The 26,360-nt window shown below is 44.6% G+C and overlaps 1 protein-coding gene across 1 annotated transcript; it reads left to right on the top strand.

The window, feature by feature from the left end:
• Positions 1-349: 349 nt before the first annotated feature.
• On the top strand, positions 350-12,010 carry LOC137633227 (cation-independent mannose-6-phosphate receptor-like). Its single transcript, XM_068365406.1, has 2 exons — positions 350-1,694; positions 11,890-12,010. Exons 1-2 carry the CDS (start codon positions 648-650, stop codon positions 11,956-11,958), a joined length of 1,116 nt encoding a protein of 371 aa, XP_068221507.1. The 5' UTR covers positions 350-647; the 3' UTR covers positions 11,959-12,010.
• Positions 12,011-26,360: the final 14,350 nt, after the last annotated feature.

The raw sequence follows: 26,360 nt of genomic DNA, 5'->3' as shown, positions 1-26,360 counted from the left end.
GTAGAAAGTTCTTCCGTGACACTTAAAAACTAAGTACATTAATTTACTAAACACTTTAGTTGCAATAATTACTAGTTATGCATAACTAAGGCGATCCTAGTAATGAACTTTAAAAGCAAAAGGCCAATGTAAAAAATTTACAATTTTTATGTTCGAATGCTATTATTCAGCTTAGTCGGAGAATTGCAGGAAATTGTATAACTTATTTATTATAAAAAAGGCTTATAAATTTGAGGATTTAATTCTATATGCATGATTAGTAGGATATTTATGCTGATATAATTTTCACAAAGTAAGGAAATAATTTGGAATATAAAAGTGATCAGATCCAAGGGAGTCGAACACAACCATCGCACTTGTTTTGTTGTTGCAATTCATGTCGTCCACATAGCATACGGTGACGGAACTTTTGAAATTTCTTTCCTATTATAACTAAGTGATTGCTATCGAGGATTTTGACCAGGTTGTTATTGTTTTGACATTACCGTGGCTACAAGGAAAGTGTTATCAGCCATACAAGTTTGATATCTTGGTGTAATCCGGGTGACTCAGCCTTGGACGGATGTCATCCTGAGTCGTACTCATGTGATCTCGAAGTCGTAACAAATTAGACGTCTGTCCTTCATTACTTCGCGAGGAGTGGCACCATGTGGTCCTCAAAGCTCGTCGTCTTGACGATTTACCTGTCGAGTGTGAATAAACTCTGTGCAAGTGACCCGACTGACAATTGCAGGGTTGTTGAGGGTGACCTGGAGTATGACTTGAGTGACCTGAGTTGGAGCGATTACTGGCATTCTACGGAAACGTTGCATACTGAGCATACCAAGGAGTACTTCATAAGTGTCTGCCACCCTCTGAGGAATGCGCCGACGTCGTGCCCCGGAGGGAACTCCGCCGTGTGCGCCGTTACCATCCAAGACGGAGACAACGCCACGCGCGTCTTCCACGACATGGGCAAGGTTCCGACTGAAATCAAAGTCGCGGATACTGGAAGGCTGGAGTACGTCTACAAGAGCGGACAAAAGTGCGACCGGAGGGGTAGAGATGAAACTTACGTAACGGAGGTGCATTTGATTTGTTCTCAGGGGACCGATGAATCTATGGGGCCTGTACTCATGTCCTCGCCTGGATGCAGTCTGTTCTTCGCTTGGATGACGAAAGCCGCATGTCCAAAGAAACTAGAGATGGCCAATGCCACTACGTGTATGGTGAAATTTTCTAATTCTGACTACACCCTTAACCTCCACACACTTCATTCTTTGTCGTACTACAACCTTTCAACTCCTGACGAAAGCTACGAGGTCAACATTTGTGGCCCAGTTACAAATGGGCATTGTGGGCAAGATGATGCCACTGTATGTCAATTAGATAAAGCTTCTACTCCCACTGTAATGGGGACCACCAAAGAAATGAAGTTAGTCTGGAGCAACGAACATCTTAAACTCCTTTATTCTTACGATTCTAAAGTCGTTGAATTCCAGTTCTTCTGCGAGAGAACGGCAACGTTGCCCGAGATATATTTCGTTGGCAAGAACAGTTCGGCAGTAGTCTTCACCGTAAAGACGTCTGTTGTTTGCACGCCGGAAACTCCAGATTGTGTGATTAATGATGATAAAGGAAATATTTATGATCTGCGACCACTCTACAAGCCACATGGAAATTGGAAGGTTATCGACAGCAGAAGAGATGAGAGGGTAAGCTACTGGTTATCTGTAGGTCACTAAAATTTTTATTTGTAGAATAGCAGGTAAAGTTTTTCTGTATTATAGAATCTCATTTTGAACAGAAAAAGAAAATATTTGTTTTCCTGTAGTAAATAACTAGATTTGACCGAATTTCACCTTCATTTCAACCGCAAACAAACAGAACAACCAGTTCGACTATCTTTAAGTAGCCGAACTGGTTGCTGTTTTTATGCCTGAAATGAAGGTGAAAACCAGTTAAATCACGGTATTTTCCACGGGAAAATATATTTTCTTTTAAAATGTTTAAATATAATGGCTTGTTCAATTTCATTGTTACTTCGATGTACTGTGAATGCTAACATTAGCAATGTTACGCAACGTTACCAATGTTACACTGCCATTGCTAACGTTAGCAATGCTACGATATTAGCATGTGTATTTTAAAGCATTTTTCCATATACTGTACTCTTTACACTATATAAAAAGGTACAAAAGGTACAGAACCTACAAACCCAGCTAACCTAACCTAGAAATTCCCAGGTCACAAGCCCCTGGACCCCCTTCCCAGGTCCTAACCACTAGCAGGGAGCAAGCCCTCGGACCCCCTTCCCAGGTCACAACCCCTATCCAAGGTTCTACCTGCAAATATATAAAATTAAAGAAATTAATGACTTACTTTTATGACCGCAACGACGAAACTTGTGGGTCACTGGGGTGTTGTGACTGTGTGATGTCCTAACTTCTGTATATCCAAATCGCCGTTTCTTCTTTGCCATAGCTTAGTACTGCACTTGGGACACTGTAAACGTTGGGCTATTACATTATGAGATTTAAGAAAATTAACAACATTGGAATTCACCGAAATGTTTTCAAGTATGGATTACTGCAGACGTTGAAAGTTTCTAAAACTTCCATTGCAAAATACGCTAAAAGACGTCACTTTAACTAACAAAGACCTGACTTGGACAAAGGTTTCCATGGAAAAGGGTTTGTTGGGGGGTGGGAAATATTAACCCCCCTGTGCAAACTTTCCATATGTATGGGTTTGTGATTGGTTAACGGAAAAGTAACGGAATCTAGAGAGTAAACATGAATGAACCAGAATGGGGAAACTTGTCCAGACTGAGTATTTATGTGAAATCTGGGCGTGAAAACGTAATAACAAAATGTATAAAAGTAATATAGAAAGATAAAATGGAGTTTATGATAAATAATATTTAATGTGAATATAAAATGAGGTGATTTTATAAGATATCGGATAATAAAATGAGTAATTTTTAGGTCAAATGTAAGGGTATTACATAAAAGGAATGGTATAGTTGTACTGAATCAGGTAAAATACTTGAATAAAGGGGGTGAAGTCGAATAGTTGAATGAGGCGGTTAAAATGACGTATGGGAAAATGGGGAGGCGTTATAAGAGAAGAAGAAATCCTATGGGGGGGGGGAGTTTATGCGCAGAAGGTCGAAAACTGCTATATACAAACCAACGAACGAGAACGACTACAACCGACCGGTAGAATGTCAACCAATAAATGAAAAACACTGCTAATGGTAGCTCAATATTACCGTATTTTTTCATCGGTTTATTATACATCTAAAAAGGTAATGTTTAGAGAAGAAAAGGCTTGTTTTACCATTATATACCGATTCCCAGTATGTTTTCCCCACCCAAAACCCCGAGTTCCCACTGGGGGTTCGCCATTGTTGTTGGATATATATATATATATATATATATATATATATATATATATATATATATATATATATATATATATATATATATATATATATATATATATATATATATATATATCAATATTAATCTTACCCGATGATCATGTAGCTGTCAACTCTGTTGCCCGACAGAAATCTACGGTCGGGATACGCCAGCGATCGCTATACAGGTGGGGGTGTACACAACAGCGCCATCTGTGGTCAGGTACTCCAGTACTTCTTGTCAACACCACCTCAATTTTTCCTCTGTCGTGCCACCGGCTAGACCTACTTGGATACGCTGTTGATTCTGGAGTTATTGTTCACGATTTGGTGATGTATTTGCTCTAGAGTTTAGCCTTCGCTATTCAGGAAGCTTTTACATTAGCTTAGCAAGTTTTTGGAATTAATTTGATTTAATTTTGGTGACGAAGAGAGTATGAACTCTCTTTCACTTTTAAATGGCCGACCCTTCCCTTAGACGGAAGTGTTGGTGTCGAAGAGAGTATAGACTCTCTTTCTTAATTTTGCTTAACAAAGTTATAGATTTATTTTATATCTCTCCGCCTTTTATAGGCCTCTTCGATTAACTTCCTTTTATTATAAACTTATAAAAATTAATTTTTATGTTTGTTTATATGCGACCTTTCCTAATAGTAGGCGATCTTTTCTTGGAACCGAAGTTAATTAACATTGAGCCCGTCATATCGTTTTTACCTGTTAAGATTTTATGCTATTTTAATTCTAATGTTTTTGAAAGAATTTCTTTGATAGTCTCGTACTGTTTTCAAAGTTGAACTAACGTTTTGTTTTGTCTCCGCAGTTGTTGACGTTCAGAACGTTCAACTTGCGCTCTATCGTTACGATAGAGAGAGAGTATTCACGGTTTCACGTTGCAGTAAGAGTAAACCGATTCTAGCGTTTTGTTCATTCTTTCTTAGCTTAAATGGTTTTAATTCTAATAAAGGAACTTTTTATTTGGGAAATCTTTCAGTTTTTTTCCTTTAACAATAATATGTTTTAACGATATATATATTTGGGCTCATCTCTCAGGTTCTAAGTCAAGAGAGAGAGAGATAGAGACGGAGGGAGAGAGAGGAGGATAAACGTTTCGTTCAAGCGGGTAACGTTGTTTTCGTTTTTGCTCTTCTCCCTAGTCTCTTTAGGGGAAGAAGGTAAACGTTTCTAGAGTTTTATTCTTGTTCCCAGGCTTTATGCGGTGAGAGATTTTAAACGTAGTTTATTTGATCTAGTGTTTAGTCTCTTTTCCAGCCACTGAATTCTTTATCTTTCATTATGTTTTTCTGTCACATTGTAATACTGTTTTCGCAATTACTAACTTTTAATGAAGGATAGAATTGCGTGTTTCAGGTACAAACCACTTAAAGTTTCGAGTTCAGTGAAATAAGTGCAAACAGAAAATCAAAAGTGATAAAGTGATAAGCGCAAAGTGTTACAGTGTTGCGTTCGAGGGTTCGTCTGTTCGTGCCAGTTGTTCGCCTAGTCTGGGACCTCTTACAAGCTCCCAAGCCCAGGGGAGAAGTAATGTCGAAGGACTTATGGGTTCATCAGGCCTTGATCGACGAACAGACGTTTCCCTCCGTGGTTTCGGGTGTATCCACTCACGTAGCCGACGTGATCACCCCACCCACACAAAGACGAGAGAGCCCATTTATTCCTCGTCTGCGGAAGAGGTTTCTCGCAGAAACCATGGACCAAATCTTGCAGCTTTTAAGTGCAAGTCGGTCCCTTCCGCGCAAGTCCAACTCCTAGGTGTAGCCACTGCCACTGGGTCAGTTCGGACTTGCTGCAGTACGACAACTGCACACCTCCCAGAGAGGCAAGGTGGTACCGCAACAGGCAGTAACTCCGTCTGTTGCCGCACCAGCTGTTTTAGACCCTCAGTCTCAACGGACAGTAGCTCCGTTTGTTGTTGTCTTTCATAGACCCTAGTGGTCCATGCTGCAGACTATACAGTCTCAGCTTGCTCCTTCATACAGGAGTATCATGCTGGAAGGTTGACAATGCAGCCTGTTAACCTACAACCCGCCGAGGTTGTGCGCTCAGCAGATACTGCGGCTGCCTGCTCCCACCCTCCACCTGTGAGAGCTCCACCTCCGATGCGCAGTCCACCCTGCCAGACGCATGTTCTTGCTGCGCCTCCTGCTTTCATGCGTGAGTTGCCGCATCGGGAGTTGCCGGGTTCCAGCACTATGAGGCAACCTCCTCAACCCATGAAGCAGGAGCCTCATGCTATGCGGCATCCTCCTCAACCCATGAGGCAGGAGCCTCATGCTATGCGGCATCCTCCTCAACCCATGAGGCAGGAGCCTCATGCTATGCGGCAACCTCCTCTACCCATGAGGCAGGAGCCTCATGCTATGCGGCATCCTCCTCAACCCATGAGGCAGGAGCCTCATGCTATGCGACATCCTCCTCAACCCATGAGGCAGGAGCCTCATGCTATGAGGAGCCTCATGCTAGGCGGCATCCTCCTCAACCCATGAGGCAGGAGCCTCATGCTATGCGGCAACCTCCTCAACCCATGAGGCAGGAGCCTCATACTATGCGGCATCCTCCTCAACCCATGCGGCATGAGCCTCATCCCTTGCAGCATGAGCCTCATCCCATGCAGCATGAGCCTCATACCATGCAGCATGAGCCTCATCCCATGCAGCATAAGCCGCATGCCATGCAACATGCTCTGCATACCTTACAGCATGCTCTACATACAGCATGCTCTGCATACCTTACAGCATGCTCTGCATACCTTACAGCATGCTCTGCATACCTTACAGCATGCTCTGCATTCCTTACAGCATGCTCTGCATACCTTACAACATGCTCTGCATACCTTACAACATGCTCTGCATTCCTTACAGCATGCTCTGCATACCTTACCGCATGCTCCTCAGTCACACATCTTTGGTTGTTGCCAACTCACAAGACTGTCAAGCAGTTTCATAACGTTGCCTTCTGGTCTGCTGCTTTTGCACCAGTGAAACCTTCACTGAGAGAACTTAGCTTTTCTCGGATATGGTTCCTGTAGATTAGAAAGTGCTATTCTCCCTCCTTCTGATATTCCCTTGAGGACTCTGTCATTTGGAGAGGAGCCTTAAGCTGCTTAGCCTCCTATGGACTTTTATTTAAGCATAACATGCTTCCAGGGAGGGTAATGGTTCCGCTTCAGTCGCTAACCCCGTCTGTTGCCACACCTGCTCCCATAGACCTTGAGCTTTGTTGCAAGACATGCAGTCCAAGCTTAGTCCTTGTTAGAGGATTTTTTGTTTACGGAGTCAGTGTGTCACCGGGAAGACGTTCAACAACCAGCAGAGGGGACTTGTTGTGACGCAGTGCGGCAACCTCAGCAACCCGATAAGGAGTTGTCTGTACTACCCAGACAGTCTAGACAGTTTCGGGTTGTCGCTGTACTTCCTCGCTTCCCCATGGTTGACAGTTCACAGACTGTGCAGCAGTACCATGATCTTGTGTCCGGCTCCGTCAGACGACTGGCTTTTAAGAGCTCCCACAAGTCGTCGCTGTCTGGAGAATCTCAGATGGACTATGGATCTGACCAAGGAACTGGGCCTCCTGGTCAATTTAGAGGAGTCCCAGCTCGTCCCATCCCAGACCTTTGTCTACCTGGGTATGGAGCTTCAGAGTCGAGCTTTTCGGGCTTTTCCGTCGGCCCCAAGAATCTACCAAGCCCTAGAATGCATCCAGAGCATGCTGAGAAGGAACCGATGCTCAGTCAGGTAGTGGATGAGTCTAACAGGGACACTTTCATCGCTGGCCCTGTTCATCGAGTTAGGGAGACTCCACCTCCGCCCCCTTCAGTATCATCTAGCTGCTCACTGGATAAAGGACATGACGCTAGAGACGGTCTCAGTTCCTGTTTCCGAAGAGAGGAGGTCTACTCTAACGTGGTGAAAGAACAGCTTTCTTCTCAAGGAAGGTCTACCTTTGGCTGTTCAGAAACCCGACCGCCGTCTCTTCTCGGACGCATCAGACACGGGCTGGGGTGCGACTTTGGACGGACAGGAATGCTCGGGAACATGGAATCAGGAGCAAAGGACACTTCACATCAATTGCAAGGAGCTGTTGGCGGTTCATCTGGCCTTGATAAACTTCAAGTCCCTCCAGCTTAACAAGGTGGTGGAGGTGGACTCTGACAACACCACAGCCTTGGCTTACATCTCCAAGCAGGGAGGGACTCATTCGTGGAAGTTGTTCTAGATCGCAAGGGACCTCCTCATCTGGTCAAAAGATCGAAAGCTCACGCTGGTAACGAGGTTCATTCAGGGCGATATGAATGTCATGGCAGATCGCCTCAGCCGGAAGGGTCAGGTCATCCCCACAGAGTGGACCCTTCACAAGAACGTTTGCAGCAGACTTTGGGCCCTGTGGGGTCAGCCAACCATAGATCTGTTCGCTACCTCGATAACCTAGAGGCTCCCGTTGTATTGTTCTCCGATTCCAGACCCAGCAGCAGTTCACGTGGATGCTTTTCTGCTGGATTGGTCCCATCTTGACCTGTATGCATTCCCGCCGTTCAAGATTGTCAACAGGGTACTTCAGAAGTTCGCCTCTCGCAAAGGGACACGGCTGACGTTGGTTGCTCCCCTCTGGCCCGCGAGAGAATGGTTCATAGAGGTACTGCAATGGCTGGTCGACATTCCCAGGACTCTTCCTCTAGGAGTGGACCTTCTACGTCAACCTCACGTAAAGAAGGTACACCCAATCCTCCACGCTCTTCGTCTGACTGCCTTCAGACTATCGAAAGACTCTCAAGAGCTAGGGGCTTTTCGAAGGAGGCAGCCAGTGCGATTGCCAGTGCAAGGAGGACATCCACTCTCAGAGTCTATCAGTCTAAAGGGGAAGTCTTCCGAAGCTGGTACAAGGCCAATCCAGTTTCCTCAACCAGTACCACTGTAACCCAGATTGCTGACTTCCTGTTACATCTAAGGAGCGTAAGATCCCTTTCAGCTCCTACGATCAAGGGTTACAGAAGTATGTTGGCAGCGGTTTTCCGCCACAGAGGCTTGGATCTTTCCACCAACAAAGATCTACAGGACCTCCTTAGGTCTATTGAGACCTCAAAGGAACGTCGGTTGTCCACTCCAGGCTGGAATCTAGACGTGGTCCTAAGGTTCCTTATGTCATCAAGATTTGAACCTCTCCAATCAGCCTCTTTTAAGGACCTCACATTAAAAACTCTTTTCCTCGTGTGCTTGGCAACAGCTAAAAGAGTAAGTGAGATCCACGCCTTCAGCAGGAACATAGTTTTCACATCTGAAACGGCTACATGTTCCTTGCAGCTCGGTTTTTTGCTAAAACGAGCTTCCTTCTCGTCCTTGGCCTAAGTCGTTCGAGATCCCAAGCCTGTCCAACTTGGTGGGGAATGAACTGGAGAGAGTACTTTGCCCAGTTAGAGCTCTTAGGTACTATCTAAAAAGTTCATAACCTTTACGAGGACAATCAGAAGCCTTATGGTGTGCTATCAAGAAGCCTTCTCTTCCAAGGTCTAAGAACTCAGTTTCTTACTAAATCAGGCTTCTGATTAGGGAAGCACATTCTCATCTGAAGGAAGAAGACCTTGCTTTGCTGAAGGTAAGGACACATGAAGTGAGAGCTGTGGCTACTTCAGTGGCCTTCAAACAGAACCGTTCTCTGCAGAGTGTTATGGATGCAACCTATTGGAGAAGCAAGTCAGTGTTCGCATCATTCTATCTCAAAGATGTCCAGTCTCTTTACGAGAACTGCTACACCCTGGGACCATTCGTAGCAACGAATGCAGTAGTAGGCGGGGGCTCAGCCACTACATTCCCATAATCCCATAACCTTTTTAACCTTTCTCTTGAATACTTTTTATGGGTTGTACGGTCGGCTAAGAAGCCTTCCACATCCTTGTTGATTTGGCGGGTGGTCAATTCTTTCTTGAGAAGCGCCGAGGTTAAAGGTTGTGATGAGGTCCTTTAGTATGGGTTGCAGCCCTTTATACTTCAGCACCTAAGAGTCGTTCAGCATCCTAAGAGGACCGCTACGCTCAGTAAGGAAGACGTACTTAATAAAGGCAGAGTAATGGTTCAAGTCGTCTTCCTTACCAGGTACTTATTTATTTTATGTTATTTTTGAATAACTAATAAAATGAAATACGGGATACTTAGCTTCTTTGTTAACATGTATGCTGGTCTCCACCCACCACCCTGGGTGTGAATCAGCTACATGATCATCGGGTAAGATTAATATTGAAAAATGTTATTTTCATTAGTAAAATAAATTTTTGAATATACTTACCCGATGATCATGATTTAATTGACCCACCCTTCCTCCCCATAGAGAACCAGTGGACCGAGGAAAAAATTGAGGTGGTGTTGACAAGAAGTACTGGAGTACCTGACCACAGATGGCGCTGTTGTGTACACCCCCACCTGTATAGCGATCGCTGGCGTATCCCGACCGTAGATTTCTGTCGGGCAACAGAGTTGACAGCTACATGATCATCGGGTAAGTATATTCAAAAATTTATTTTACTAATGAAAATAACATATATAAATATATATATATATATATATATATATATATATATATATATATATATATATATATATATATATATATATATATATATATATATATCTGAAACTATTAATTTGCGACGGGAATGAGTGTCATTTTCGAAGAGAGTGGAATTTTTTCTAGAGATAAGTCGTTTTTTCCCTAGGTTACATTGCCCTGTAATACAGTACAATAATATCGAATTTTCTATAGATAAGTCGTTTTTTCCCCAGCCCTGTAATACAGTACAATAATACCGAATAGCCTAATGGAGTCCTTAATATTTGGGCCGAATAAGGTCAGCTGAGCCATAGATAGAAGGGACATTCAATCCAATTTTGCTAGATTAAAGATATATGGCTTAACTTAGAATATCTCCACTGGGGCTGTATGTATGATAGCGGCCACTTGTATGTGTGATGATGGCTGACGAAGAATGCAGCAGTGTAAGGAGGGGGGTCGAAGGGAGAGCTATCCCCTCCCTGTTAGGTAAGTAGGTAAGGACACTGCTTACAGGTTAGGTTAGAAAGGAAGTTCCATATTTTATGCTCGCTTGAGGAACTGGCCGCTGATATACAAAGGCTCCCTCCACTGAACCTCACCTACCAAGTGATATCCATTTATATTTACTTGGTGAGTGTGTCCACTATTCTACAATCTACCCATTATGTGTGAAAAGAAGTAGAATGGTGTTAGTACTCATAGAGCCATTTTAATTGGTTGGGACATAGCAGGTATAACATTTCAAAAGTTATTATTCAAAAACCTCATTTCAAAATTGAAACAAACAAAAACACCACCTAACTTAAGGTTTCCCACCTAACCTAACTTAGGAACCATATCTTTACCTACTGCCTCCCCTAGATTGCTGTTTCCTTAGCTTACCTTAAGACTAAGTCTCAACCCTGTTTTTTCTTCCCAGTCGGCTTTACTCCGGGCGATTTAACACTTAAAGATTTCATGTGTTATTTCAGACTAAGATAAAAACCATTTTTCCCATAAAGAAAATCTATTCTAAAAGTAATAAGAAAGTTTATGCTTCTCCCAATGAACTACATTAACACGCTAGCAATGCTTCATTTGTATCAAAAGGAGCATGATTTTAAAATTATAAGTCTGGAATTACTTCCTTCATAATAAGAATGCTCTTTGAATGCTTGCTATTCCATCTAGGTTCTTTTAATAATTTGAAAGGTTCCTTCTTTTGATTTTGCTGTTGATGCTAAGACATATTCTGTTATGGTATAGCTCCCAATGGCATTTTATTTATAGCAATGTTGTTGCTTTGTGTTTTGTTCTTCTTTGTCTGCATCTTTTCCCACCTTTATGTGAGGTTGATATTTCTGGCCAGCATTCTCCATCTACCTCTGTCTCATACTCCATCACCGGTTAATCCCTTTGATCGAAGGTCATCCTTGATACAGTCCATCCACCTTCGCTTTGGTCTCCCTCTCCTTTTCGTTCCCTGTACCTCCATTTCCATTACTCTCCTCCCAATATGCTGTTCATCTCTTCTCATGACATGACCATACCACCTCAGTCTACTTTCTTGGATCTTATCTGATAGTTTTCTAACTCCTGTGGTACCCATAATTACCTCATTGTGTATTGTTATGATGGTAAATAGCGCTGATACTCGATGGACTTCTGGTCTGATATCATGATACAGTATACAGATACAGTATTACAATTAGTTTTCCTATTAATTCGGAATTATAACTATTATCAATCAGTATGGTGGTTTCATTATTATATCTAGATAAGATATCATTAATAAATGGCCGGATGCATCGACCTATAGCAAAATTTTCAGAACTTATTTTTCATAGTAGGCCCTGCTAAAATGTTTTTTTTTTTTTTTTTTTTCTGAGACTTAACATATTTGAGATTGTGTTTTAATGCTTAATTCATTTTTTTTTTTATTATTTTAGGAAACTGAAGGGGAGGAAGATCGTTTGGTAGGTTATGTTTCTTTTTTTATATTGTACTGTATGTCCTAGAGGTCTAGTTTGTTGTGTATTGAACAAGCGCACTCAGACTTGAGTTGTTGTACATTTGATAAGTTGTAACATAAGAATTTAATGTAAACTAGGTTGTGATTTATAAAGCTTAACACAGTAGTGTACTCTAACCCTGTGTAGATATTGGAATTTATGCTGAATTTGTAGGAAGGTGTCCCCAAATGTATGTAGATGTATACAGTGCTCCAGTGTGGACAAAAACATTTATCCATATTCTTTATGATTGTTTTTCTTCCCTTCTGTTTTTGGGAAACATTGTTAAGTGTATGACAACTTTAGTAAATGTAATAATGCTGTATTATTAGTCTTCTCTGATTGTCTTATTGAGTGTTTATGCTTGACATACAAATTTATATAAATAAATTTTGTATCTACTTCATTTCATTTTAGAATACTCTGCTGCATTAACATTCACCTCTTTTTATGTATATGTAGTTCTGTACATATAATATACCATTCTGTGTTATTTTCTAGAATACTTTTCTAACTATTTTGGTATTTCTTCTTTATATGTAATAGTGGTTTGAATTTCTGTAGATTTATCCTGACCTGCAGTCTTCAATTTCCCATTCATTATTGCTGTATTTGGGAACTATCAGGAAATCAGTGTGTACGTAGTAACTAATTTTCAATGTAGTTGTGTTTGTACCATGTACAAAATTATTTCAATGATTCCTCCCCGGAATCCATTGCTCTTCATTCAAAGAAGCACAAGGAGAGTGACCATAAGGAAATGGAAGAAAATAATGCTCTCTCTATCCTGGTGTAGCAGCTGCCCTATCGAAGAGTTGATTTCTTTATGAAGTCTCCATAGGAACCTTAATCAGAGGTCTTACCGCTGGCATGGCTGCCCTTTAGCTGATCTGACAGTTCTGTGTTAGTGTATTTGTAAGGAAAGATTCTTAAAATTAGAAACTATATCAAATGTGTTATTCAAAACTATTTGAAGCAAGAGAGAACACAGACATTTTTATAATCATTTTCTTTTAAGGTTTTCTGTACAGTATTGTATGCGATTTTATTTTGAAATTTACTTTCTTCAAAGTTTCAAGTTCCTGCAGCCAATATGATTAAAACAGGTCTTTTTACTCCTTACCTTATAGACAAATACAGAACTTTGGATTTATAGTTAGTGTAAGCACATTACAGTCTGCAGTATGATTTTCATCTTTTTCTTAAAATGTTAGTACAATTCAAAAGTATCGATATTTTGTTTATTATTCACTGGTGTCACTTCTGTGTCTTTTTACAAATTCCACATTTTTTTGGAGTTAGAGTGGTGTTGTACGGTACTGTGGTTTGAAATATGAAATTTGTAAAGTACTATCGGTCGTAGCCTACTTTGACAGAAGTCGGTCTGTATGGTGAGATCTCCATAATCTAATATTTTAACTAATTATGATAATAAAAGAAATGTCAGTAGTGACAATACTGAGGATAATCATAGTATTAGGATAATACCGCTTAGCCAAGATGTAGCAAATCCCAGAGAATTAGGCCATAATTATTTCGACTATTGTTAAGGGAAGTTTTGCAGGCTCCGGAAAAAAAGTTTGTTTTCTGATACAATACTCTTATCCTGTATTGTCACACCAAAAAAAATAAAAGTATTTCCCAATATTGATCATAACAATAGACCAAAAAGGTCAAGGGAAACTACTACTACTATTATAGATCGTAGGTTAGCTAGGGCACCAGCCATCCGTTGAGATACCACGGCTAGAGAGTTATGTTGTCATTTGACTGGCGAGACAGTACTACATTGGATCCTTCTCATTGTTTACGGATCATTTTCTCTTTACGCATACATACACCAAATAGTCTGGCCTATTCTTTACAGATTCTTCTGTCCTCGTACATCTGACAACACTTAGATTACCAAACAATTCTTCTTCTCCCAAGGGGTTAACTACTGCACTGTTATTGTTCAGTGGCCCCTTTCTTCTTGGTAAGGGTAGAAGGGACTCTTTAGCTATGGTAAACAACTCTTCTAGGAGAAGGACACTTTAAAATAAAACCAATGTTCTTTAAGTCTTGGATAGTGCCATAGCCTCTGTACCATGGTATTCCACTGTCTTGGGTTAGAGTTCTCTTGCTTGATGGTACCCTTGAGCACACTATTCTATCTTATTTCTCTTCCTCTTGTTTTGTTAGAATTTTTAAAGCTTTTTATAGGAAATATATATTTTAATGTTGTTACTGTTCTTGAAATATTTTATTTTTAAATATTTAACTTAGCCGGTGAATATATATAGCTGCAACTCTGTTGCTCGACAGACAAAAAACAGTAAAACTCGCCAGCGATCGCTATACAGGTTGCGGGTGTGCCCACCAGCGCCAACTGTCGGCCAGATACCACACTCGATGTAAACAAAGACTCAATTTCCTATCTGTCGACGTGTCGACAAGACCTACTTTACTCGCTGTTGAAACCTGGAGTTTTTCCCATCATATTTGGTGAAGTACTTTAATTTGGTTATGAGCTTTCGCAGTACAGGGTTTTTCTTCAAATAAATCCTTGAACTCTTTTTTTTTTTGTATCGGATTCATTGTTGATGACATAGATCGTTTTTTGGAATTTTCCCTTGACCAATTCAAAATGGCTGACCTTTCACAAGTTCCCAAGTTTCGCGGTGCGTCAACCTCCGCAACCCGGTATGGTGTTGAATGCACAACCCAGACGGTCTAAACGGTCTCGGGTGGACGCTGTGCGTCCTCGCGCACCCATGGTTGTTGACAGTTCACTGACTGTGCAGCAGTTCCATGACGTTGCGTCCGGATCCGTCACGCATGCACCAGTGCGACCGGACTCAGCGAGCCAAACGTTGCCCACTCCGTTGCCGTTTCCTCGTCAGTTTTCGGATGAGGAACTATCAGATGAGGACGTTGCTGAACCGCAAGAGGATCAACCTTCAGAACTTGACGAACCTAAGGCAACTCAACCATCATTGGACTTTAGAAAAGTCATGGCTGTATTTAAGGAGTTGTTCCCTGACCACTTTGTTTCTGTGGCTCCTCGTTCGCCGCTGTCAGAGTTTGTGTTAGGCGTGCCTGCTACCACACCTGCCTTTACTAGACTCGTTCTCTCTCGTTCATCCAAGAGAGCTTTGCGGCTGTTGGGAGATTGGCTAGAAATTAAGAAGAGTTTAGGAAAGACAGCATTCGCCTTTCCCCCATCTAAACTCTCGTCTAGATCGAGCGTCTGGTATGCCACGGGAGAAGTTCTCGGCTTGGGAGTTCCTGCCTCTGCCCAGGACGACTTCTCAAGTCTTGTAGACTCTCCCCGCCGCCTTGCCATGAGACGCTCGAAGATTTGTTGGTCACCCTCGGACCTGGACCACCTTCTTAAAGGGATTTTTAGGGCTTTCGAAGTCTTTAACTTCCTAGACTGGTGCCTAGGAGCCCTGAGCAGGAAGATCTCTTCTGCAGATAAGGACGTTTCTTTGCTCATTATGTCCTGCATGGACAAGGCCGTCCGTGATGGGTCCAACGAGCTAGCCGCCTCATTCACGTCCGGAGTCCTGAAGAAGCGAGAGTCTCTATGTTCTTTCCTGTCTGCTGGAGTGACGCCATGCCAAAGATCCGAGCTTCTCTTTGCTCCCCTTTCCAAGTGCCTGTTTCCTGAAGTCTTGGTAAAGGAAATTGCCTTATCTTTAGTTCAGAAGGACACCCACGATCTAGTTGCGTCCTCGGCTCGCAAAGCTCCCCCTTTGCCTACATTGTCTGCTAGACCGAGGTTAGACACTCCAGCGTCTCGCTTTATTCCGCCCTTTCGTGGCAGAGCCTCCAGCAGAGGAGGTGCTCGTGCCGAAGGGAAGCGAGGGAAGAGGAAAGGATCCAAGTCCTCTAAGGGCAGAGTCTGACTGCCCGCAACTTCAGACAGCAGTAGGAGCCAGACTCAAGAACTTCTGGCAAGCCTGGGAGAAGAGAGGCGCAGATCAACAATCTGTGAAGTTGCTCAGAGAGGGGTACAAGATCCCTTTTGTACGCAAACCCCCTCTAGCGACGTCCCCCATCAATCTCTCTCCCAGGTACAGAGAGGAAGAAAAGAGACAAGCCCTGAAACTGGAAGTGTCTCTTTTGCTAGAGAAGGGAGCGGTGGTCAAAGTCTCGGACCTTCAATCACCGGGGTTTTACAACCGTCTCTTCCTAGTATCAAAGAAGACAGGAGGTTGGAGACCGGTGCTAGACGTCAGTGCTCTGAATGTCTTTGTCACAAAGACGAAGTTTTCCATGGAGACCACAAAGTCAGTCTTAGCAGCGGTCAGAAAGGAAGACTGGATGGTCTCGCTAGACCTAAGGGACGCCTACTTCCACATCCCCATTCACTCTGACTCCCAACCTTTTCTGAGATTCGTCTTCGAAGATGTGGTTTACCAGTTTCAGGCCCTGTGCTTTGGCCTAAGCACAGCTCCTCTCGTATTTACGAGGCTGATGAGGAATGTGGCCAAATTCCTCCACTTATCGGACATCCGAGCCTCCCTTTATTTGGACGACTGGCTTCTCAGAGCCTCTTCCAGTCGTCGCTGTCTGAAGGATCTCAAGTGGACTCTAGATCTGACCAAGGAATTGGGACTCCTAGTCAATTTGGAAAAGTCGCAGCTGGTCCCATCCCAAACTATTCTGTATTTAGGGATGGAGATTCACAGTCAAGCTTTTCGGGCTTTTCCGTCGGCCCCCAGAATAGATCAAGCCCTGTTTTCCATCCAGAAGATGCTGAAGAAAGAAGGCTGCTCAGTCAGGCTGTGGATGAGTCTGGTAGGGACGCTGTCATCCCTGGAGCAATTTGTATCACTAGGAAGACTACACCTCCGTCCTCTGCAATTCCATCTGGCTTTCCACTGGAAAAAGGACAAGACGCTAGAGGCGGTCTCGATCCCGATTTCCGGAAAGATGAAGGCTTGTCTGACTTGGTGGAAGGACAATATCAACCTAAGAGAGGGTCTTCCCCTGGCTATTCAGTTACCCAACCACGTTCTCTTCTCGGACGCATCGGACTTGGGCTGGGGCGCGACGCTGGACGGTCGGGAATGCTCAGGTCTGTGGAACTCGAGTCAGAGGAGCATGCATATCAACTGCAAGGAGCTGTTGGCAGTTCATCTGGCCTTGAAAAGCTTCGAGTATCTCCTTCGAGGCAAAGTGGTGGAAGTAAACTCGGACAACACCACGGCCTTGGCGTACATCTCCAAACAAGGAGGTACCCACTCTCTGACGTTGTACGAGATCGCAAGGGACCTGCTCATCTGGTCAAAAGATCGAGACATCTCCCTAGTAACGAGGTTCATCCAGGGCGACTTGAACGTCATAGCAGATTGTCTCAGTCGGAAAGGGCAAGTAATTCCAACCGAATGGACCCTCCACAAGGATGTGTGCAAGAGACTTTGGGCCACTTGGGGTCAACCAACCATAGATCTCTTTGCAACCTCGCTGACCAAGAGGCTTCCAATCTATTGCTCTCCAGTCCCGGACCCAGCAGCAATACATATAGATGCCTTCCTCCTAGATTGGTCACATCTGGATCTCTACGCATTCCCACCGTTCAAGATTGTCAACAAGGTACTGTAGAAGTTCGCCTCTCATGAAGGGACAAGGTTGACGTTAGTTGCTCCCCTCTGGCCCGCGAGAGAATGGTTCACCGAGGTACTTCGATGGTTAGTAGACGTTCCCAGAAGTCTGCCTCTAAGAGTAGACCTTCTACGTCAGCCGCGCGTAAAGAAGGTACACCAAAGCCTCCACGCTCTTCGTCTGACTGCCTTCAGACTATCGAAAGACTCTCGAGAGCTAGAGGCTTTTCGAAGGAGGCAGCCAGTGCGATTGCTAGAGCAAGGAGAGCGTCTACCATTAGAGTCTACCAATCGAAGTGGGAAGTCTTCCGAGACTGGTGCAAGTCAGTTTCTGTATCCTCGACCAGTACCTCTGTAGCCCAAATAGCTGATTTTCTCTTATACCTGAGAAAAGGACGATCCCTTTCAGCTCCCACTATCAAGGGCTACAGAAGCATGTTGGCATCGGTCTTCCGGCATAGAGGCTTAGATCTTTCCAACAATAAAGATCTGCAAGACCTCCTTAAGTCTTTTGAGACCACTAAGGAGCGTCGTTTGGCTACTCCGGGGTGGAATTTAGACGTGGTACTAAGATTCCTCATGTCAGACAGGTTTGAGCCTTTACAGTCAGCCTCCCTGAAAGATCTCACTCTTAAGACTCTTTTCCTGGTATGCTTAGCCTCAGGTAAAAGAGTCAGTGAGGTTCATGCCTTCAGCAAGAACATCGGATTTTCGTCGGAAAAAGCTACTTGTTCGCTGCAACTTGGTTTTCTAGCTAAAAATGAGCTGCCGACTCGGCCTTGGCCTAAATCTTTCGATATTCCCAGCTTATCGGAGATCGTAGGCAATGAACTAGAAAGAGTCTTATGCCCTGTTAGAGCTCTTAAGTTCTATTTATAGCGTACTAAACCTTTACGAGGCCAATCTGAAGCTTTATGGTGTTCAGTTAAGAAACCATCCTGGCCTATGTCAAAGAATGCTTTGTCATACTTTATCAGATTGTTAATACGAGAAGCTCATTCACATCTGAGTGAGGAAGGCCGAGCTTTGCTTAAGGTTAAGACGCACGAAGTTAGAGGTGTAGCAACTTCCGTGGCCTTTAAGCAAAATAGATCTCTGCAAAGTATAATGGACGCAACCTATTGAAGAAGCAAGTCAGTGTTCGCGTCATTTTACTTGAAAGATGTCCAGTCTCTTTACGAGAACTGCTACACACTGGGACCATTCGTAGCAGCGAGTGCAGTAGTGGGTGAGGGCTCAACCACTACAATTCCCTAATTCCATATCCTTTTAATCTGTCTCTTGAAATATTTTTAATGTTGTTTTTTATGGGTTGTCCGGAAGGCTAAGAAGCCTTTCGCATCCTGGTTGATTTGGCGGGTGGTCAAAGTCATTTCTTGAGAGCGCCCAGATTAGGGGTTTGATGAGGTCCTGTTGTATGGGTTGCAGCCCTTGATACTTCAGCTCCTAGGGGTCTGTCAGCATCCTAAGAGGATCGCGAGGCTCCGTAAGGAAGACGTACTTACAAGGCAGAGTAATCGTCTAAGTCGACTTCCTTACCAGGTACCTATTTATTTTGTTTTTGTTATATTGATAACTTCCAAAATGAAATAAAAACTCTTAGCTTATACGATGTAAACATATTTAACTGGTCTCTACCCACCACCCTGGGTGTGAATCAGCTATATATATTCACCGGCTAAGTTAAATATTTAAAAATTATATTTTAATTATAAAATAAATTTTTGAATATACTTACCCGGTGAATATATAAATTAAATGACCCTCCCTTCCTCCCCAATAGAGACGCAGTGGGATGAGAAGAAATTGAGTCTTTGTTTACATCGAGTGTGGTATCTGGCCGACAGTTGGCGCTGGTGGGCACACCCGCAACCTGTATAGCGATCGCTGGCGAGTTTTACTGTTTTTTGTTTGTCGAGCAACAGAGTTGCAGCTATATATATTCACCGGGTAAGTATATTCAAAAATTTATTTTATAATTAAAATATCATTTTTCCTTGTTTCCTTTCCTCACTGGGCTATTTTTCCTGTTGGAACCCTTGGGCTTACAGCATCCTGTTTTTCCAACTAGGGTTGTAGTTTAACAAGTAATAATAATAATAGTGTTCAGGTCCTTTCATGGCTTAGTCGCTCTCCTCCATAATTTTCTATTCATTGCCACCTCTTTTAGCTGTTGGTATCTTTTCCCTCGCTTTTAGCATTGACTTCCTTTTCCTTCCTCAGGGTATTCGTCCTTCAGATTTACCTTCTGTAATGTCCTTTAGTAACTTGTATCCTCTTAAAATATCTCCCACCCAGATTTTCTGCAAACTTTTTATTGTTGTAATCAAGGTTGTCTCCTTTCCAACTATTCCTAGTCTTCTTCATTGGTCCTGTGGTCTCTCCAACTTATTTTCAGCATCCTCCTCCATTACCACATTTCAAGTGCTTCCAGATGTTTCTTGTCTGTTGCTTTTATAGTCCATGTTTCAGGGGAAAAAACAAAAGTTAAACAGTAATGCAACTGAGGAAAAAGTGATGCAGTAATTAATCATTAGGAGCATTTAGTGTTTCTTTCAATTTACACTGTAGACACTACCCCAGCACAGCATAGCACATTGTTTGTTAACCACAGATTTTTAAATATTAAACTTAGCCGGTGAATATATAATAGCTGACGTCTCGGACGGCTCGACAGATACCAAAAAACTCGCGAGCGATCGCCGTGAAGGTTGCGGGTGTGACCACCACCGCCGACTATCGGCCAGATACCGCATATACTTGTCAAGTTCTCCAGTTCTTCTCTGTCGGTCTTGTCGACAAGTTGGTTCCGCTCGCTGATGACCTTGAGTTTTCGACCTTTTTGGTGAAGTACTTTATTTTGGTTGTTTATGGGCTTTCGCTGTGACAGGTGTTTTTTCTTCAATTAAACTCTTGAAATCCTTTTTTTTGGCTAGTGTTTATTGTTGATGACTTTGGTTTTGACTTAGATTTTCTCTGATTGTTCAATATGGCTGACCCTTCTCCTATCCCTGAACCTAAATATCGCAAGTGTGCGAGGGATTGCAACAAACGTCTTCCCAAGGCCTCTATCGACCCACATACCGTTTGTTCTAATTGCCGGGGTAAATCCTGCCAATTAGAAGATCGGTGTGATGAGTGCGTGGTCTTGTCGGAATTCGACTGGCTTGAATATGACAAATATACTCGTAAGCTGGAGAGAGATAGGGTGAGGAGAAGCTCCTCTAGGTCGTTGGAATTTTCCTCCTCTCATGCCCCTGAACCTAATCCTTCCCCTGTAGTAGTTGTTCCTGAACCCCCTACTAGCACTCATGAACCGTCCATGCGGGATATGTTTCTTGCGATTCAAGCTTTAGGCGAAAAAGTAGAGTCCTTAGCATCGGACCGTAACCAACTCATGTCAGATGTTAAGTTGTTGAAGTGTCAGAGTGGTAAAACAGAAAATCGTAGTGATAAAGTGATAAGTGCGCAAAGTGTATTTAGTGTTGCGACCGAGGGTTCGTCTGTTCGTGCTTGTCGCTCCCCTAGTCCGAGACCTCTTTCAGGCTCCCCTGCACCAGGGAGAAGTAATGTCGTAGGTCTTAAGGGGACGAGAGGCTTTAACCAACGTACAGACGTTCCCTCTTTGGTATCGGACGTTTCTCGTCAAGATCGCCCTTACCATAAGACGGGTGAGACTGTGTTCTCCTCGTCCTCCGAAGACTTATCGCACAAGAAACCTTGGCGCAAGGTTTCTAGACCCTTTCTAGACCCTTGAAGCGAAAGTCAGTCCCTTCAGGACAGGTCCAGCGTCCTGGCTGTAGCCATTGGGACAGTTCTGACCTTTTGCAGTCGTCGGAAGACTGTTCGCCTATTAAGCGCAAGCGTAACACGGGGTCCGAGGGTCGCGGTAGAGGCAATGTTTTGCCAACACAGACGTTACCGACGTCACGGCCCGTTCCGACTCCCGTTGATCCGAAGTGGGTTGTCCTGCGGGACATGCAGTCTAAGCTTGCCTCCCTTATGGAAGAGTATGACGTTGAGCAGGTTCGCGATGATCCTTTGCTTTTGAGTCGCCATTACGCTGAACGAGACTGGCCGTCAGCCGCCCAAACGAGTATTTACTCGTCCGTTTGACGTTAGTGCTGACGTTTCTAGTACTTTGAAACGTGATGTCAGTAGTCTTTCACGTCAGTCACGTGATGTGGATCCTCCCTTGCTGACGTTCAGCTGCTGCCGCCGCAGCCCCGCACTGACGTTCGCCGACCGGCTCCATTGCCTCGACGTGACGTTGAGCGTCAGTCACCGCAGTCGGAGGTTGTTTTGCCTGCTCAGTCTATGCAGTCAATGCAGTTCCGACGTGACATCGAGCGTCAATCAACTTCAGCTGTTGTTGTTGGTCAGTCTCAAGGATTTCAGTCCTTTCAGCAGCGGCGTGACGTCACTTCCTTTTCTGCTACTGCTGCTCCTTTGCTTGTGGACATTGCCTGTCAAGCGTTGCCGCCTCGGCAAGTCTCTCCTCTTCATGAGACTCGGCAGTTGTCGGACGAGGTTCCGTCGAATGAGGAAGTTGCTGATCCCCTTCCAACTGATATTCCTTTGGGGACTTTGTCAGACGGAGAGGAGCCTAAAGCTGCTCAGCCCTCTATGGACTTTAAAAAGATCATGCTGATTTTTAAGGATCTGTTTCCTGACCATTTTTTAACTGCTGCTCCTCGTTCCCCTCCGTCAGAGTTTACGCTAGGCCTAGCTACTTCGACGCCGTCGTTTACTAAGCTAGTGCTCTCTCGCTCTTCTAAGAGAGCTTTGCGTTTGCTAGGCGATTGGTTGATCACCAGGAGGAGTTTGGGGAAGACAGCCTTTGCTTTCCCCCCTTTTCAACTGGCTTCTAGAGCGAGCGTCTGGTATGACACGGGAGAAGTTCTCGGCTTGGGAGTTCCTGCCTCTGCCCAGGGAGACTTCTCAAGCCTCGTAGACTCTCCCCGTCGCCTGGCCATGAGACGCTCTAAAGTTTACTGGTCCTCTTCGGCCCTTGATCATCTCCTCAAAGGGGTTTACAGGGCCTTCGAAGTTTTTAACTTCTTATATTGGTCGCTGGGAGCCTTGAGCAGGAAGATCTCTTCGGCCGACCGTGATGTTTCTGTGCTTATTATGTCCTGCATGGACAAAGCCATCCGTGATGGCTCTAATGAGCTCGCCGCTACCTTTACGGCAGGAGTCCTTAAGAAGAGGGAGAGACTTTGCTCGTTCCTTTCGGCAGGAGTAACTCCCTGCCAAAGGTCGGAGCTTCTCTTTGCCCCGTTGTCATCTGCCTGGTTTCCTCAGCAGTTGATCAAGGATATTGCGGCTTCTCTGGTGCAGAAGGATACCCACGACCTGATGGCTACGTCGGCGCGCAAGGCTGCTCCTTCATCGTCATATGTCGTAAGACCCAAGCTCGATACCCCAGCTACGAGGTTTATCCCGCCCTTTCGTGGCAGAGCCCCCAGTAGGGGAGGCGCTCGTGCCGACAGTAAAAGAGGCAAGAGGAGAGGATCCAAGTCCTCCCGTGGCAGAGTCTGACTGCCCACGTCCTCAGACAGCGGTAGGGGCCAGACTGAACTTCTGGCAGGCCTGGGAGAAGAGGGGTGCAGACCGAGAGTCTGTGTTGTTGCTCAAGGAGGGGTACAAAATACCTTTTGTACGAAGACCTCCTCTAGTGACAGTTCCTTTAGACCTCTCTCCCAGGTATCGAGAGGAGTCAGGGAGACAGGCACTACAACAGCAGGTGTCTCAGTTGCTAGAGAAGGGAGCGGTGGTGAAAGTCTCGGACCTTCAATCACCGGGATTTTACAACCGTCTCTTCCTAGTCCCAAAGCATACAGGAGGTTGGAGGCCAGTGCTGGATGTCAGTGCGCTCAACGTTTTTGTTGTCAAAACAAAATTTACGATGGAGACCACGAAGTCCGTCCTAGCAGCGGTCAGAGAGGGAGACTGGATGGTCTCTCTCGACCTGCAGGATGCGTACTTCCACATTCCTATACACCCGGATTCTCAACCGTATCTGAGGTTTGTATACAGGAATGTGGTGTACCATTTCCGAGCACTGTGCTTCGGCCTCAGCCCTGCTCCTCTTGTTTTTACGAGGCTCATGAGAAATGTGGCAAAATTTCTTCATTTATCGGGGATTCGAGCCTCCCTGTACCTGGACGACTGGCTACTCAGAGCATCGTCCCGTCATCGCTGTCTGCAGGACCTTTAATGGACGTTGGAGCTTGCAAAGGAGTTGGGACTGTTAGTGAACTTAGAGAAGTCTCAGCTGAATCCCTCCCAAACGATTCTCTATTTGGGGATGGAGATTCGCAGTCTAGCTTTTCGGGCTTTTCCGTCTGCCACCAGGATAGATCAAGCCTTGCTCAAAGTCCGCCTCATGCTGAGAAAAGACCGTTGCTCAGTGAGAAGTTGGATGAGCCTCCTAGGGACTCTGTCATCCCTGGAACAATTTATCTCGCTAGGGAGACTTCACCTTCGCCCTCTCCAGTTCCATCTAGACTCCCATTGGGACAAGAGCAAGACTTTGGAAACTGTTTCAATACCGATCTCCGAGCCAGTAAAGACGTGCCTGAACTGGTGGAACAGCAACATAAGTCTTCGAGAGGGTCTGTCCCTGGCGGTCAAGAACCCAGACCACGTGTTATTCTCAGACGCGTCGGATTTGGGTTGGGGAGCGACTCTGGACGGTCTGGAATGTTCGGGTCTTTGGACGTCGGATCAGAGGAGCCTTCACATCAATTGCAAGGAGCTGTTGGCTGTTCACTTGGCCTTGACGAGTTTCGAGAGTCTTCTCCGAAACAAAGTGGTAGAAGTGAATGCGGACAACACCATAGCCTTGGCGTACATCTCCAAGCAAGGAGGCACTCACTCCCACACACTGTTCGTCATCGCAAGGGACCTCCTCATCTGGTCAAAGGATCGAGGCATCTCACTGTTGACAAGGTTCGTCCAGGGGAAGTTGAACGTCTTGGCGGACTGTCTCAGTCGGAGAGGTCAGGTGATCCCCACAGAATGGACCCTCCACAAGGACGTGTGCAAGAGTCTTTGGATGACTTGGGGTCAGCCCACCATAGACCTCTTTGCGACCTCTTTGACCAAAAGGCTCCCGACCTATTGCTCTCCAGTCCCAGATCCAGAGGCGGCCCACATAGATGCCTTTCTGCTGGACTGGTCTCACCTGGACGCGTACACATTCCCGCCGTTCAAGATCATCAACAGGGTTCTGCAGAAGTTCGCCTCACGAAGGGACAAGGTTGACGTTGGTTGCTCCCCTCTGGCCCGCGAGAGAGTGGTTCACAGAGGTACTTCAATGGCTGGTAGACGTTCCAAGGAGTCTACCTTTAAGGATGGATCTCTTACGGCAGCCCCACGTAAAGAGTCTTCATCAAAGCCTCCCCGCGCTTCGTCTGACTGCCTTCAGACTATCGAAAGACTCTCAAGAGCTCAAGGATTTTCGAAGGAGGCAGCCAGAGCGATCGCGAGGGCTAGGAGATCATCTACTATCAAGGTCTACCAGTCGAAGTGGGAGGTCTTTAGAGATTGGTGCAAGTCATCCTCTATTTCCTCTTCCAGTACCTCTGTAGCCCAAATTGCAGACTTTCTCCTGCATCTGAGAAATGTTCGCTCCCTCTCTGCTCCCACTATTAAGGGCTACAGGAGCATAATAAAGATCTCCAAGATCTCCTTAAGTCCTTCGAGACCTCTAAGGAGCGTCGTATGTCAACTCCTGCTTGGAACTTAGACGTGGTCCTAGGGTTCCTGATGTCCGACAGGTTTGAGCCATTGCATTCAGCTTCCTGAAGGATCTCACCCTAAAGACACTTTTTTTGGTGTGCTTGGCTTCGGCTAAAAGGGTCAGTGAGATCCATGCCTTTAGTAGAAACATCGGCTTTTCTACAGATAAAGCCACATGTTCGCTTCAACTTGGTTTTTTGGCCAAGAATGAACTGCCTTCTCGTCCTTGGCCTAAATCTTTTGATATACCTGGCCTGTCAGAAATCGTAGGCAACGAGGTTGAAAGAGTACTGTGCCCAGTTAGAGCTCTTAAGTTTTATTTAGCTCGTACTAAACCTTTACGAGGTGGGTCTGAGACCTTATGGTGCTCCGTTAAGAAGCCCTCATTGCCCATGTCTAAAAATGCTTTATCGTACTTTATTAGATTTTTAATCCGGGAGGCACATTCTCATTTAAGTGAGAAAGATCGTTGTTTACTTAAGGTCAAGATGCACGAAGTGAGAGCGATAGCAACTTCGGTGGCTTTTAAGCAAAACAGGTCTCTGCGAAGTATTATGGACGCGACCTTTTGGAGGAGCAAGTCGGTGTTCGCTTCATTTTACTTAAAAGACGTCCAGACTCTTTATGAGGACTGCTACACCCTGGGTCCATTCGTTGCAGCGAGTGCAGTAGTGGGTGAGGGTTCTACCACTACATTCCCTTAATCCCAATATCCTTTTAATCTTCTCTTGAAATGTTTTTAATCTTGTCTTGGGTTGAACAGAAGACTGGGAAGTCTTTCGCATCCTGTTTGATTTGGCGGGTGGTCAAATATCGTTTCTTGAGAGCGCCCAGATTAAGGGTATTGATGAGGTCCTGTTGTATGGGTAGTCGCCCTGGATATAACAGCTCCTGGGAGTCTTTCAGCATCCTGAGAGGATGGCTGGGCTTCGTGAGGAAAGCGGACTAATAAGGCAGACTAATCGTCAGAGTCAGCTTCCTTACCAGGTACCTATATTTAAGTGGGCTTTGTTATGATATAATTGTCAAAAACTCATGAGCATATACGCCTTTATTGCATTAATACTGGTC

The sequence above is a fragment of the Palaemon carinicauda genome, chromosome 42 (genome assembly GCF_036898095.1).
Source record: "Palaemon carinicauda isolate YSFRI2023 chromosome 42, ASM3689809v2, whole genome shotgun sequence".
Taxonomy (NCBI): domain Eukaryota; kingdom Metazoa; phylum Arthropoda; class Malacostraca; order Decapoda; family Palaemonidae; genus Palaemon; species Palaemon carinicauda.
Note: the sequence above shows the minus strand (reverse complement) of the source record. Positions and strands in the feature narration are given on the sequence as shown.